Below are 17,136 nucleotides of genomic sequence, written 5' to 3'. Positions count from 1 at the left end.
TGCCATTTCTGAATTCTAGTAGTTCTTACCTTCACAGGAGAGATGTTTGGTCAGGCAGCTTTCAAAGACTGTAGAACATATGTGAGTTTTAGGTACTGCTGCAGTCATTCTTTCACATCTCCCCTCACACTTTTAATTGTAGGTGTGAAAATACAGACACATTTGCCATCAAAATAAAGACAAAACACACTGTCTTGACGTAACTTCAGGTAAAGTGCTAAACAACTGGTAGCCTCAAGAGCAGTTTTGCATAGGGTTGCTGTGTTTCTCCCTGGTGTTTCCTGAACAAGCATGTGATTTAATGCCTTGCACGGGTGAGGCTCCTGGGAGCTCTGGCCCTGGTGTGTGTGCACAGCGCAGATGGCCAGCACGTGTGCGCTAAGTCCAGAAGTGTCCCAGCGCACAGTATGGCCCTGCGGGACCAGGCCAGGCACTTCCTGGGAAAATGTGCATATGTGCACACATTGCTGTAGCTCCCAAGCAGTCCCAGTACGTTTATTTGTATACGTAAGTGTATTTATTCTAACAGATGAAGTTTAAGGAGTTACTTACCTAACAAATGGGACTGCAGCTGCAAATGGTTCTCTGAGTGGTACTGGAAGGTATAATAGTATTTTAAAACCATAAATAAGCTGAGATCTGATGACAGTTGAATCAGACTCACTCTAGTGAACTTTACTTAATATTTCAGTGCATACAGGATGAGTTGCAAAATTAAAATGCAACCCAAAGCAAGTGGATATGGTACCTGCTTGCACAGTGAAATTTCTCCAGAAATGTACCTAAGTTACTGGAAAAGATGTTCATGTTCTAAGCAAATCTAGTTCCAGAGTCACTGGGCTTGTTACTTTTGGTTATGCTAAGAAATCTTTGTGATCCCTGAATTTAAGATTGTCTTGATTGGTTAATTATTAAGAAATTTAGGCCTATCTTATTGTAGAATAAATACATTCTCCATTGTAGAGAAACTACTGACTAGCTAACTTCCAAAATAGTATTAGACTTTAAATCTGGACCATTCAGATCCAAAACAAAACAATGGCACATGTGAGGGAAGCTCCATTCCCTAGCAAAGTAGCGAGACCCATTTTTTTTGTGAAGAATAAGTTGTATTGTCATAGGGCACCTGCTGGGATCTCAAATGAGGGATCTGAGCATCTGTTGACTACATTTATGGCTTGTAGGTGCACATTTCAAAGCTCTTTCGATCGTGTTGTGCTATTGAGTGAGTTGGGCAGGAGCAGAACATCGCTACTCCATCAGCTAGCCCCAGGCCCACGGTGGAAAAGTCTGTCTTGCACTTGTGGAGGTACTGCAGGTATTTCTGAATTGCGCATGGAAGCACTTGCAGAGACCGGCATTGCTTTTCAGACTGCAGCTTGATCTCATTTATAGATATTAAGTTCTCCAGGAAATAATAGTGTATTTATTAGCATTACCTTCCTTCTGTATCATGTACAGGCTCCTTATTTAAAGCCCCTTGTGATGTGACTGTCATCAGAGAAATTTTGATAGGACTCTTTTCCCTGGAAGAAGGCATTTGTGTCAGAATAAAGGCATTTTGAGAAAATAGGATAGTCTTGTCAATTTTTTTAAAAAAATAATGCAGCCTCCTGGTATTTTGATAACAGTTGATAACAAGACTATTATGAACTGTAATCCACAAAACTTATAAACAGCTAAAGCTGTATAAATCATTTTTGTCAAAATTAAATGTTTTTGTCAGCGTAATTGGGGGGGGGGAAGAGAAATTTGGCGCATACTTTCCATAAAAATGTAATGCAAATAGGCGTAAGGATTAGTTCTATTATCCATGGTAAGAAGCGCTTAAGACTGATTTTGGTCTTTTGGAAAAATGTCCACAAATTTTGGAGAAATATTCCCTAGCACTATTGGACCTATCCTACAAATACAGACTGTGTTGTCACACACCATGTCGTCTGATTACAATCTATTATTTTATCTCCTCGACTGTCTCCTGTTACCTGTGGAAAGAAACATTCCTTGCAGTTTACAATTGTGGTGAATATATAGGAGCATTGAGCAGAGACACTGTAGATAAAATAACCCCAGTTTACCAGTGAACAAAAGCAGCTGAAGGAGGAATGCATACCCTGATTACTATCATTTGCTTTGACATTTATCCTGTAGAAGAACATTGATTCAAGCAAAAAGGATGTGGAGAAAGCTGGCTTTCTATTCATATGCAATGTGTTAGGGCAAATGTTCATAAATTGCCTTCCAGGTCTTTTAAGAAAGCAGTTATTACTTGTCACTTTTTGTCTCATATGGGCTAGACATCCCGATATAATATTTGGAACGGATTTTTCTGTGTTTCCCCTTCTTGCATGTGGAACTATATCAAGATGAATATGAGTCATGCTCTTCTCGTCACTACGAATAACAGGCTACTCAAATTAAGCGTGCTTGGCACTTGTCATTCTAGTCTGGAGCTGCAACCATGTTTTTCTCTGGAGGGAAAGGTGGGGCAAAGTAAAGTTAATTCACATTGCTTTGAAGTGGCCTGAGTCTTTCCTCATTTTCTGTCACATTATTATTAACTGTTTCTTAGCTGTTCCTGTTTAAAAAAAAAAAAAAGAGAGAGAGGAGACAGTAAGGAGACGTGCGTTTTTCCCCTTGTTTCACTCAAGCTCAGATTTTTCCTGATTGCACTGTCTTTCCCACTGTACTTGCTGTGCTGCATAGTCAGTATCTTTCCAACATAAAGCTGTTGGAATGGAGTGTGATATCCCCCAGGCTTTAAGCCTTTTATTCCATGTCTATATTGAAGAGTATGAGGTACTCCCCTACCACAGGCTTTGCATGTACAACTGGTTAAGCGTTCCCAGGCTGAAGGCCAGAAAATAAGTTGTGCAACCCTGATCCAGACTTCACTGAAGCTGCAACATAGCTGGATCCAAGTTTGGTTTTGCTTTTTTTACTTGGTTATTTTTATCCTCTTACTGTTTGCTGTTTAAAAGTGCTTCCACATGCCAACTTTTACAGTGCTATTACATTAAAATCCCTCTAAGACATCCTGTGACATTAAAGAAATCTACTGCAGTACATGTCAAAATTCAGACACTGGTGAGCAGTGACATGCGTGAAAGTGAATTCAGAGTGCAGCAAGAGCCTTTCGAAAGGGAGTGAAATATGGTCCAACATAGAGCACAGGAAGTGAGAAGTTCATTCATGTGTCCTCTTATACAATGTATATTTGATGATTCTCTATCAGTCCTAGCTGGCTGAGTGAGAAGAGCTTGGAGCATATCTTTCAAGCAGTATTTAGCACTGTAATGTGATTCCAGCATGAGACATTTGCTTAGCTCTCTTAGTTTTTGTATCAGGTAGCTTATGTAATACCGGATTAATGCAAGTATTCTGCTTTTGTCTAACTAATAACAGGACACATTCCTGTTCTGAAATGATGGATCGGCATGTATATTCAATTAAAAGGTCAAAATTGTGAAAGGATCACAATGTGATAATTAAGGAGCCTTGTAATCATAAAAGCTTAGGTTATACAGACATTTCATCTTTAAAATATCCTGTTATGAATGAAATATTTTGTTTTAAAATGGATTTAAATATTTGCTTAGTTTTTCAGTGATGTGGCTTCAAAGACTTGCACAACATATTTATATCTTCTTCAGTGTTACTGTTGATGATATGTTAAATTGGGTGGAAAGCTCAAAAAAATACAGCATTGCTTTTTTTTTTTGAAAGGCTGAGGTGTTGTGTGTGAGCCCAAATATTATGGAGAAAGTGCTTTGAAGTGCTAGCTCTCTTTCGAAATGAATTGGTACCTGATACTTGTTGCTGTATTGCTTTAAAAACGCTAAACTTGAAAATGAATCATGGCTAGGTCTTCAGTAAACCAGAAGTCCAATCTTTTGTAATCATTTATTTTTATTTTCTCTTTTTTTTTAAATAACAGAATTCAATGTAAGTTGCAGATATGCAGGAGTTTTTCATGTTGAAAAAGATGGTCGCTACAGCCTGACACGAAGTGAAGCAGTTGAACTCTGCAAAGCTCTGAATAGTACCTTGCCAACACTAGAGCAGATGAGAAGAGCTCATAAACTTGGATTTGAAACTTGCAGGTAATTAGAATTTTGTAGGAAATATAATATATAATGGTAGGTCCATCCACACATACTATAGCATAATAATTATAGTTGCTTTCACACAGTTATTAATTAGATGGTCATATCATTCCTTAAGTAAGTTACATTATTTAAGTGATAAGTAAGGAATCTTTCTGCGTATATGTTTGCTCTGGGAACTGTAATAAATAGATCCTTGACTGTCTGTTCTTTTTATCAATTATCCTGAAGAAGCCATATCACTTGCAGATAATGTTGAGATGATAGAGAAATGATAGAGAGTGTAATAAATTAATAAGGAAGAAGTTCAGATCATACTGTATCACTGACTAATTCATAGTGACAAGCAGGTGCAAAGTATGCATAATTTTTAATGACCTAATGTAGAGTTGAAGACTGCAGATTGTACCTGCAGGATGGGAAATTGCCTCTTGTCAATCAATATTAAAAAGCAGCAAATGGAACTGTGAGAAATGAACTGCTTACTTTGCAGTGAAAAAGTGGCCAGAGTATTAAGGCATGCCTATAATATATGAATGGAGAAGTTTCAGAAGAGGCTCACAGAAATAATAAAGCTTACAAAATCTTTTTATCAAGTGACTTAGTCCCCCTTTGTAATTTATGACTTATGTGAAAACTAATATGGAGAATATGAACTCTTCATTGTAGCAAAATATAACAGGATCAATTGACAGGAGGTTGCAAATAGACAGTTGGGGACTCAAAAAAATAAGTAAGCACTAGTGCAATAAAATATGCAAGGATAGTGTAATAATAGGTGCAAGGATAATAATTATTGGTTGAAACAAGCTGTAAGTGTTATAGTAGATTCTTTTCCATACTAAAATTCTGTGGGGATTGAATATTTTTCTAAAGAATATACTCTAGTTCAAACAGGAGTCAATGTAGGACAGTTCTATGGTCCGTAAGTGGATCAGAGTAGATGAGAATGAGATATTGCTATGCAAGATGACATATTATGCAAGTCATCCTAAACATTTAGATGTAGAAGAGAGACTGCATTCAGAAGCTATAAGCATGATTTTTTTTTAATCTAGTAAGAAGGATTCATATTGGTGAAATGCTTTTGAGGTGAATAAATTTCAGTAGATTTTCAACTGTAGTAACAACTAAAATAAAAAGCAAATGTGGGGAAAATGGAACTGGCCTCATAATTCGCTGAAGTAGAAAAGTTCAGTAGACACTTCTCAAAAATTGAGACTTTCATTCTTGAATTTGCATTTGATTGAGAGTAGTCCTAACATCAATAGTACTTGCAACTATTTCACATGATGGTGAGAGTAACTATCAATTTAGTCAGTGGTATTTTATTACTAAATGCATGAAAGTTCATTCTCATTTGCAAACTCATGAGAACTGATTAAATGCTTCTTTCAAATTAATAGCTGTATTAAGAGGCTTGTTTGGTTACTGTGGAAAGATATGTGCAATGCTTTGAAAATATTGTTTTAATGTGTATAGATGCCAAGCACTGTTATTGATGACAGCCTATGGCACATTCATTTTCAACCATGTGACCATGATTTCAACCATGATTTCTTGCACAGTGGAGAAAGAGGCTATCCATAAATCAGGGTACAATGAACAGAAATACCCTGGTGATGAGTGTTTTAGAAGAATCTTCCACGAGAAGTGCTAGCATTGTTTAAAATCCTGCCAAATAAAGATTAGAGGCAATTCTTCACAGTAAGGGAAAATTCCTCAATGACAGAGTATGCAAGTTCTTTCCCTAACATTGGCATATGAACATACCAAGGCTTCTGAATTGTCCAACATTGCACTAGATGTGGAGACTATGCACTGAATCCTGACTAAATGCTTAATGGTAGGAATTTCTAGTGTTTAGCACTGGAAATTTAGCATATTCTGCAATGTGGAAAGTCTTTCCTGAAGTTAAAATGGAAGAATAATTGAAGAAGGAGTAGAAGGAAGTGTATTTCAGAGTGGGGAATTTGTCATTAGCAATACAATTACCTTTAATTTATAACTTAGCAGAGGGCAGAAATGAATATATAAAGCATATAGAAAGAGTTCCCTCCTCCCCTCCACCCTCCTAACCTTCTATTTTTTATGATCCTGTGTTAGAAGTCCTTGTCAGTGAGACGAAGCTTGAGTAGGAGAAAAAAAATATACTGCATATAATACTCAAAATGTATGTGGGATGGAGAGAGTGAGTGAGATTAATCAACTAATTGCAATACAAATAATTAATAAATGATACAATGTCAAAATTATAGGCTCAGCTGTAAATGTCAGTAACTATTTTTCCACCTGCAAGAGAGACTTCAAAATGTGAGTATCTGCATGGTAGATATGTAACTGCAATGGAACTCAAGGATAAAAAAAAAACCCTGCAAAGCTGTGAAATTTGCTCCTCCCTGTTAATTGTATGTCTTAAAAAGCAAAACAAAAACCAGCCAAACCCCAGTTCTTGTCACCATTGTATCACCCCTCCCAGCTAAATACATTGGAATTAATCAGATGCTCCAGAGTTGCAAAATAGTAATAATGCATTGTGCATTAGGTAGGTCTGTTCACTTCAATCTTTACTGCAGTGTGTGAACTCACTCTCTGCACCATGGCAGTACTGCTTGATTGAAATAAATAGTAAGAATTCATGGATGGATGACGAAAGTATCTGAACATTTTAGTAAGCCCTCTATTTTAGAAAAAGGGATGTGACTTGCAATCATTCGCTAAATTTGTATTGTAAACTGATTCACAAATATTTCTCTGTGCAATTACACTTAGCAATGTATTATGCTTAAGGTGATGAAAATGTGACTTCCTGAAAAAGAAAGGAGCCTTTCTTTAGTGTCGGGTAACGCAACTTTCTGCTGAATAAGAAGTGCACTTAGCCTTGCAACCCCTTACTTTCACTGCCTTGGTCTGTCATCTTAGCTAATTAGATCCTCAATTAAAATAGGCTTAGCTCATAAATTACATGCAAAATAGTGTTGAGCAGTTGGAGACTGGTGAGATTATCTATATGTGAAAGAGGAGCAATATCCATATACAAAATTATGCATAATTCATGGACATTTTTTTAAAGTGTGCATAAGATGCAAAGCTTCTTCATAGTTTCCTCATGTTTGAGATATGTAGAATATTTGTCTCGTCTGCTATAATATATAATACAGGATGTTTTTGTCTGTTTCTTCACAGGTACGGTTTTATATTGGGGCATATTGTTATCCCACGAATCAATCCCCATCTTCTTTGTGCAGCAAATCATACTGGCATTTACAAACTTTCAGCAAACACAACTGATCGTTATGATGCATATTGTTACAATGCAACAGGTATGTATAGGTTTTTATGATATATTTTAGATATAAATTAACTAATAGTAATATGGGTGATCTAGTTAGGATACTGGAACAAAGGCTCCTATATTAAAATATCATCTATTTTGCAGGTGAGAAGAAACATGTTTTGCCAGTATCTATAATGCCAGCAACAAGTTTGACCCATTTTGTCATTACTGTGTTTGGGAGTTTGCAATCTTCTTAGTTAGAGACTTAGTGGTTTTGGAACTGTTTAATTTGAATAGTGAAACACCACAGCCATGAATCTAAAGGATGTAACTGTTGCAACTAATAGCATCCAGTTCTTCTGTTCATGCTCACAGTTAACTTCTATAGCTAACAATGATTTGTACAAATCTGTGAAGCTTGGGGGCCTGAAAGGACTTCGGCTTTCCTTTCCGTGTCCGTGATGCCTCCCCGAAACCTACATTCAGACATTAGGAAGTTGCATAGTGATGTAGCTCAGAAGCAGAATTCTGAGTTTGGAAAAATCTTGCTAAATTATTAGGAAACTATAAGTAAAGTTGTGACAGATGGTAAACACAGACAACATTTGAAGATAAAATCTGTACTAACTTCTGCTGTCTTGGATTTCAGCAGATTATTGCATTCACAGTGGAAAGAAACCAGATCCTACAGAAAGCTCTAGGCAAAATTCAGTGATGTTCTGAATGGCACTGCTATTTCTGAATATTGTTCACAGTGGACATATAATTAAAAAATGTAGCATTACTGAGCTGTTGATCTACTCTAGAGAACTCAGTCAAAAACAACTTACAAGGGGTTTCAGGAAGGCAGTAAATCTGTCATGTAGGGGTGCCTCTTCCCTTGGGTGTCGATGAGTCTGTTCCCACCAGAGCTTTTAGGCTCTTCTGAGTCTTATTTCCTTCCTGCACTATGAGCAGATGTCACCCACGATAGCAGCAAGCAGAGCGTACCGACTGGGAATGTGTCCTCTGCAGCAGACCTCAACCAAGGGCAGAGGGTCCCCATACCTGGAAGGGTGTCAAGCTGCCACTGCTGCTGTAACACTGAGGCTGTCTGCATCAAAACAGAGTTATTAAAGCTTTTTTAACTGATGCTAACTGGGTTGGTTTTCCAAAAGGATTATGGAAAGAAAAAATCTGGTTAGCTGGCAGAACAATATTGGAGTGCCTCATCAGGGGAAAAGCAAAAAGGAGACATAGATTAGCAAATGAGCTTTGGTTTGGATTTTTATATATATATATATTATTATTATTCACCTTTTAAGGTATGTTTTTGTGATTATGTAAATTCTGAAAGTTTTCTGGGAAGTTTTCTGGGCTGCCATATGGGGTCAAACCAAACATTATCATCTCCAATAGCAGCCAGACACGCTAAGCTAATGCTTGGAAAGGCAATGTGATTTTTAGGTATATCATGAAAAATCTGTAGACAGGTCATACCAATAAATATTTGAAGATAATTAGTATGGTTTGATAAATGTTAATTTTAAAATAAATTATCTAATATTAATATTTTCTATTTTCTTTCTTTTTCAGAAACAAGAGATAAGGCATGTGAGCCAATAGATAAGCTAAACACCTCTATGCTCAGTGATCACAGCAAAATAGGTATTGTATTGATTAGAAAGACCATTTGCTTCTTTCTCAAGATTTCTTTTTTTAATATGTGATTATTATTTTTAAAAATCAAGTCAAGCATAAGAAAAATAGGTTTAGGGATGTTGTACTGCAAGTAAAGCAATTAATCACTCATCTTTCATAGAATCATAGAATCATAGAATGCTTAGGGATGGAAGGGACCTCTAGAGGTCATCTAGTCCAACCCCCCTGCACACGCAGGGTCACCTAGAGCACGTGGCACAGGACTGCGTCCAAGCGGGTTTTGAAGATCTCCCTTGGAACTTAGTTTGCCTCAAGGTGCTACTAACACTTTTTTTTTTTTTTTTTGTATAGGTGTTTGACAGGTTGACAAAACTTAGGGCTGCTGACCTTTCTTTGACATATAAGACTTTACTTAATATGGCAGCTCTGCTCCGTTCTGTTTAAGTTGTCAGGTAGCAGGGCAAATTGAATTGAAAGAAGACTCTCCTAATAAATGATTTGTCCCAGTTCTAAATTAATTTATAACTATTTCTCTTTATTTTTAATTATTATAGGACTTGAGTGAAATATATCTATGTAGCTCCTAGATATTAACAGCTGTTTAATTCTCCTTCCAACAGTCATTGATAATGAAGATGGCTCACGTTATAATGTAGATGGCACACGTCATAGTGGAGATTCCTCAACCTCTGGTGTAGATGATGAAAATGTAGGTAGTGGCTCGACACATGACACAACTGCAGTGGATACCAGCATCAGAAGATCCTCCAGTACCTCATATTTTGAACATACGACTCCAATCTCACAGTTACTGGATCATTCTTCTGGAGGGGGCGAGAAGGAATTTCCTTCAATAAGTACTGGTAAGACTAGTAGTTTGCAACTGTATCCTCTTTAAAACAACTCAGTAGAGAATTACATTTCTAGCTAAATGATCTTATATGGGTACGAGAATCAGAGTCTCTGAATTGTAGTCCTGTGTATTAAAGAGAAAAGGCTGTAGCTTTGGAAAATGGAAGCGTTCCAAATTTCTAAGGACTTTTTTTGTTTGCCTGAGAGTGCAGACCAACTGATATCAGCATAGATTTCCACATACGCCTTCCCAGGATGATGATAATGATTGGTTCTAAGCAATTGTTCTTGTTCTTAAGATACTGATACTGATTTCACTAGGAAGATCAAAAACAAGTCTAGCAAAGAACACAGAGAGGCAGAACCTGGAGATAAGGATAGTATATTATCTGTTTTCTAATAGAATGAATTTAAGACTTGAATTTCAGTAATAAAAAGAAAGAGTAGTTTTCAGTACAAGTAATTTTTTTTCTTTGTACAAATGTAGTGGGTTTTTCTAGAATGTATTCTTACTACAGCATACTACAGAAGGTAGAGGTTAAAGTGCCAAATAAAAATATTATTAATAGGATCCTCCTCCAGGTAAAAAGCCCAATTCTATCCCCATGAAGCCCTATCAAATACAAATTCCATAGTCTTTCCTAGGGCATTTTGGAGGGTGTATCCAACTGTAGTATTAGAGTATCTTGCCTGTATTTTCCTTTCTTGTGGAGGTGACTTGCCATGTACTTGCCATGTACTTCAATTCCTTGCAATGAGAATTCTTGCTACCTCTGTTTACATGCATAGCTTTTTTCTTGGACTAGCTCAGCGTATCTCAGTTAAAAAAAAGAGTACAAGTAGCTTCATTCAGCGCTCTGAATTCCATGTCCAAATGGTACACGCGTGCCATAAAAGCTTGTATCACATGAACAAACTGTTGCCAGAATTTTCAACATCACTATAAAATATAATTTTCTTGAAATAATCTAATTTTGTGATAAACATACTCGGTTAGTAAAGCAAAGGTATTTGGAACTGAACTTGTAGGAAGAACCTACTTTGTATCTTTCTCTTCAGCTGGACCCATAAATGCAGAAATGGGGACTTGCAATAAAGAATAACAGTAGTTGTGAGTATGCCGAGTTGTAACTCAGCTAATGAAACAATAACAATTAATCCATTTTCATACAGATTATGAATTTTCTGCAGTACCAACTGACGTCTCTTTGGTGCCACTAGCTGATGATTTTCCTGAAAAAGGAGATGGACAGCAGCCTGCAAGTACTAGTAAGATTTATGTATTATAATAACTAACTCAAATTTATGGTGTTAAAGCTGCTTTCTTCTTCTAGCAGGGCATTCTGGTAAGTGGGGAGATATGTATTATCTCCAATATTGCAAAAACATTGAAGGAAATTGCTTTCTGGAGTGGCTGAATCAGAAATAATCTGTACTGTCTGGTTGGCAATCATTTATTCAAGGGACAAGGGGAGTCAAAACATTTACTGTTATTTTAATGTTTATACAGGAGTTAACGAAGTATTGTTGATTTACTTATTCTATGTTTCCCATTGCCTTCTTATCACATCTATTTACTCTATGAGGCATCACAAATTATTGCAACCAGTTATCACTTGAAATGATAATTTCTATTGCTTTCAGAAGTAGAAAGGGCATTTTGGTCAGTTTTGTTGAACATACATCTATATGTCATTCTGATTTGTTTACACTTGTGAAGGTGGATGATTCTGGGTCAAAATCATGGCTTTGCTATGCTTTAAGTGGTAGTTCCAATTGCCAGCCCATTTATGCACTGCAAAAAATGAACTTTGCTCATGTTGGTGGTAAGAGGTGCAAGAAAATTCTGGGCTTATTGACTAGAGTCTTTGAGGTTTCAACATAGTCTCAAATAGTTAATGGTGTTTAGCTGTTAGCTGCTTTCTCCACTTGCCCTTAAAAAGCTGTACCGAGTGGCAAAACTCCCGTATTTGTATCTACTATCTGGTGCACAGCTGCAAAAATTAAATAGGAAAAAAAAATAGATTATCTTATACTTAGATATCTTATCTAATCATCTTATGTTTCTACATATAGAGAGAGGTGATATCAGACATGCACTGCATTATTAGCAAGATATATCCATCATATTTGACTTCAGTGCTTATCATGTATTATCTAGCCTTCTTCAATATGAGAAAGGCAGAAAAGCAATGTAAAGGAAATAACACAATGTTAGATAGTCTGAAGGGATACACTTTCAAACTACATGTAGCAGGTGCATGTACCGTCAATAATAAACCTTCTCATTAGTCATACTCCAGGAAATATTTGTGAAAATCTTGCATTTTTTTCTTACTAAAGACTTAAGTTTTGGCAGAAGAAACAGTGAGATTTATTATTTAATTATGTGTAATTATATATCTATAAAATATGAATTGTGTGTGTGTGTGTATACACAAATGAAATTATGGCATTTATTAAGTCTCTTCTACTGATCATAGTGATACTCAACCAGAGCATATCTATATACCAATAGCATATGTCTCAATATTCCTAAGAATTTTCTTTTTAATACATTATCTGTCCTTCCATTTTAATTTTGGACATTGACCACTGTAACCCTCTATTTCTGAGTAGTAAAGAGTAGGAGTAGTACTAAACCTAATGAATAATAGGTGATCATTGGATGATACTATGCCTATTCAGCCAAGCTGTTTTTCAGAGAATCAAGATTTGTTAGGCTTTGCTACAAAAGTGACGACTCCTTGTAAAAAATGCAGTTCTGAGTTTAATATGATGCACTTTGCAGTTTACAGGGAGGACAAAATAACTACTGCAAACTGAAGAAAATCAATGTGTCCTGTTTGGTTTTTTGAACTTGGATTTCTAGGTCTTGCAATTTCTAATGCATTACACAAAAATGATTAAAAAAATGTTGTAGAAGTCAATCTTGAAGGTTTTTTTCTGAATGAATTTTTGAAGACTATTCTACTGAATTAAGAAAGAGGGCATATGCCTCTTCCTCTTCAAAATATAGAACATATTTTTAAATGCTGATAAAAATCTTGCCTGTGTAGAATTGCTCAGAATACAAATATTTCCAGAAGGCATTTTGAAGGAGATTCTGCCTCTTTTTGGTGAATGACTTGCAACACAGCTCTTGTTGCAAGCTCTGCTTTTTAGTGTCAATGCTTCTTAAGGTTCCTAACAGAGAGAGATGTTAACCTATCAAGGGGGCTTGGCTGAGGGATTTCATTTTCTATGGTGTGCATGCTTCTATTAGACTTGTGTGCTGTTTTTAGAAAAAAAAATGGGGAAAATTTCATATTTCACATTCTATCTTTCGCAGCTATAAAATCTCTGCAGAAATCATTGACTTTACTGACTTGCAGAGCTGATAACACAATCTTATACTTCAGTAAGGTGTTTCAAACTTGATGATCACTAAAACCATTGGGTTTTTATGTTCTTTGAGGAATGTACTGATACCACGGGGTTCATACATTCGCTTTGCGCTCACTTCCATCTGAGTGGCATGAGCATGTTGAGGGTGTCGGTGCTGGTGGACTTGACTTTGCTAGAGAAAAAGCACCTCTCAAGAAATAACAAGTTCTCGGTTGAACAAACCATGTCCTAACAGCTCTGGAGCCTCATCGTGATGACCTGGAGAAAACCACCACCCAGGCTCCGTGGAATCCGTTCTTGCACCACTGGTGGTGGTCAAACCCTGGAGACAAGGCACAAGAACCAACGCAAGCAGCAAGGGGTAAAGAATGTCATGCCAAGAGGGGTGATTTGTTTAGGGACTGAGTCTCCTTGCTGCAGGAAAGCAGCAAGTTTCAGAACCTCTTAAGTGGAGGGACCTTGGCTGTGTGGTATTTGTTGCTGCTTTTTGTTTTGATTTGTTTGATGGGGATTAGAATCTCTCACTCAATGTACATTTCACATTTGGAAGCCATGGAATCCCTCATTTAGCCTGGGAATGACACATCTCCTGAGGAGGTTCTCCACCACTGGAAGAAAAAAAAAAAAAAAGAACTTCTATATCAGTCATGTAGATCCCACCTGTGACAGAGATGCAAAAAGTCTTTCCTCTGCTTTAGAAGGCAGAGAAAATCTGCTGTACAGGCTATGAAGTGGAAAATGAATGAACAGCATTTCATTAACCACTTACATTTTTATTTGCTTATCTTAAATGAATCAGTGAAGAAGACCTGAAAAAAAAGAGGGAAGTAGTAAGACATATGTCTGATTTCTTTCAGTTCTTTTCTCTTAAAGAAGATGAGTGTGTATTTGTATTGGAAATAGCATTCAGTATCCTATAACAATGAAAGCTGTGAGGGAATAAAAAAGAGAGATTACAAAAGTTTCTTTTTGTTCTAAAAATAGACATGTGAACGTAAATCTTCCCTGTCATTTAAGAGTATGCAAATGACCTTAATTGCTTTTCCAAAACTCAGCTATAAGGGAGAAGGGTTTGGTCAATGCTGTGACTCTGCTTTGGGCATTGAAATATAGGTAACAGGCATCTTGCAGTAGGGAACAGGGCCATGGCACTGTCGTGAATCCCTTATGGGACAGAAGAACCGGAGGAGAAATGGAGTTGTGGGAAGCAAGGATCACACTTTGTGTGACTTTCGGCTGCAGGCATTGTAGGGGAAAGAGGAAAGCGCAGATGCTGTCAAATGGCGGCCTTGGTGGTTAGGGCTCATTGCCAATTTAACATCATCACAGCAGATGTGACTTCAAGTGGCAATGGTTCAGATGACGAGGACTCTTCAGAGGAGACGTTTTACCCAACAGTGCTTCCAGACTGGGACATAACTGTGGCCAAGAAAGCGTATTCTCCAAGTACTAGTAAGGAGTTTCCTTTATTTTTTTATCCTATTTTTTCCACTTGCTCTACCTGACTTTCCTCCTCCTTTGCCACACCTATATTGAGGAAAGAGTGGTGGCTCTTCTGATCTGCTGTTGCTTCAGAAAGTCTGCCATGCTTTGGGGAAAATTGCATATTTAGATCTTTGGAGGTTCCTATGCTTAGAAGGAACTTCTACTGCTGTTAGAATTGCTGCCCTGGTTCTGTGTACAGTTGTTTTGTGGGCTTCCTAAGCAGAATGTTGTCTCCCAAGTAACAAATCTTTTCTGGAGGGGTCTTCCAACCTGTGTACATGTGGCACAGTTAAATCTGTTGGCATACAAATACCTGTTTATCTTGGCTAGCACAATGGAGGAAATGGGTGTTGTTTCTTCTAGCTTCTCTAAATGAAAAGCTATTTCCATCCCTAAACATCTGTGACAAACCTAAGGAGCATACTGCTTGAAATGCAATGTTACGGGGGGACTTTGCGGGGGGAGGGACATGATAGAAGTAGATCTGTGTCTTTCTTTCCATAATGTGCCTATGCCTAACTCAAAGATGTTTTGGCTGTGGATTTTGCTGAGAACATCTGGTCGGGGGAGCGCATGTGTCTTTCAGGCGGAATGACCATTGTTCTGAGGTCTTTGGTAGCGTTGGCTTGATATCGTTGGTGGTAGAGGAGAAGTCTAAACTAACGGGTGTGCTTGTTTCTGGGTGTCTTTTCTGCCTAGTGTGGATCCATCTTTCACCTTTTGTATGCGTTTTTATATCAAGACTCATTGGATGTTCTGGAGGCTACTTGAAGCTACCTACTCCCTCTCCTGCTGGCCTATGTGGAATTCATTAACCTTAGTGGACCGCAATGTCTTACCAAGACCTGTAGAGCTTTTTGACAACTCCTCCTTATGTCTCATGTGTTTCTTGGAATGGCCACTAGTGCCTTTCTCTGGCTAAGTATTTGAGGAATGTACTGATACCACGGGGTTCATACATTCGCTTTGCGCTCACTTCCATCTGAGTGGCATGAGCATGTTGAGGGTGTCGGTGCTGGTGGACTTGACTTTGCTAGAGAAAAAGCACCTCTCAAGAAATAACAAGTTCTCGGTTGAACAAACCGTGTCCTAACAGCTCTGGAGCCTCATCATGATGACCTGGAGAAAACCACCACCCAGGCTCCATGGAATCCGTTCTTGCACCACTGGTGGTGGTCAAACCCTGGAGACAAGGCACAAGAACCAACGCAAGCAGCAAGGGGTAAAGAATGTCATGCCAAGAGGGGTGATTTGTTTAGGGACTGAGTCTCCTTGCTGCAGGAAAGCAGCAAGTTTCAGAACCTCTTAAGTGGAGGGACCTTGGCTGTGTGGTATTTGTTGCTGCTTTTTGTTTTGATTTATTTGACATGGGAAAAGTAAAGGATTAGAAAGGATTAGAATCTCTCCACTCACTGTACATCTGGTAGCCATGGAGCACTTGGCTGCATTCTTTCATGTATTGTGGAGATATATGTAAATATTTATGTTTGTACATACAGACAGAAGAGATGGATATGTGAGCCAAGTCTGTAAACAATCTAGTTTGGTTTTTCTTTTTTCCTCTTTGGAAGAAATTTAGAAGTAGATTATACCACTGAAAAGTACTTAGAAGAAAAAGGAATAGCAAATTTCAAGGCTGAGTCCTACCTTCACCCACTGAAAGGGAGCATGGTTTGGTCTACAGCAATGTATAATGTCATTGAAATGTAGATAACAGACACCTTGGAGCAGGTACCAGGGCTGTGGCATCATGATGAATCCCTTATGAGACAGAAGAATAAGGAGGAGTTATGGGACATAAGGCACTCTTCACTTTTGTGTGTGACTTTGGGCTTCAGGCATTGTAGGTGAAAAGAGCAAGGTGTAGATGCTGTCAGATGGCGGCCTTGCAGGTAAGGGCTTCATTGCCGATTTAACATCATCATTAGCAGATGTGACTTCAAGTGGCAATGGTTCAGATGACGAGGACTCTTCAGAGGAAACGTTTTACTCAACAGTGTTTCCAGGCTGGGACATGACTGTGGCCAATAAAGAGTATTCTCCAAGTACTAGTAAGGAATTTCCTTTTTCAAAGATAATAATTGCTTCCTTTATCTAATTTAATTTTGTTTAATTTAAGCACAGCTTAAACAGGCACGTCTTTGTCTGTTTACCTGTGCACTCTGAAGCATGTATGATTAAGTGCTTATAAACAATATTTTATTTCTGAATGTTGTGAAGTGCTTGGGAAACATTTCAGTGTTTGTTGTTTTCAGCAGTGCTCTGAAAACAAAGCTAAAAAAGAATGAGAAAAATAATGCTTGCTTTGAGATTTTTGTTCTTTTACATTTGCCTGCGTTTTAGGTGTTTCTAAAGTTAGTTTATTTAGCTTTGACTCTTTGCACTCGT

The 17,136-nt window shown here is 37.7% G+C and overlaps 1 protein-coding gene across 1 annotated transcript in view; it reads left to right on the top strand.

Annotated features, from left to right (window-relative positions):
* Window positions 1-17,136, top strand: part of CD44 (CD44 molecule (IN blood group)) — a 54,524-nt gene that overhangs the window by 15,751 nt on the left and 21,637 nt on the right. Inside the window, exons 2-6 of the mRNA XM_088525773.1 lie at window positions 3,938-4,103; window positions 7,293-7,429; window positions 8,959-9,030; window positions 9,645-9,887; window positions 11,050-11,145. Coding sequence (XP_088381899.1) covers window positions 3,938-4,103; window positions 7,293-7,429; window positions 8,959-9,030; window positions 9,645-9,887; window positions 11,050-11,145 — 714 coding nt within the window. The remainder of the gene's footprint in view (window positions 1-3,937; window positions 4,104-7,292; window positions 7,430-8,958; window positions 9,031-9,644; window positions 9,888-11,049; window positions 11,146-17,136) is intronic.

This window comes from Tinamus guttatus, unplaced genomic scaffold (assembly GCF_059628265.1).
Source record: "Tinamus guttatus ecotype Peru unplaced genomic scaffold, ASM5962826v1 Tinamus_guttatus_pri_ptg000240l, whole genome shotgun sequence".
In the NCBI taxonomy this organism is placed as follows: Eukaryota; Metazoa; Chordata; class Aves; order Tinamiformes; family Tinamidae; genus Tinamus; species Tinamus guttatus.
The sequence above is the reverse complement of the archived record's forward strand: the minus strand, read 5'-3'. Positions and strand labels throughout refer to the sequence as shown.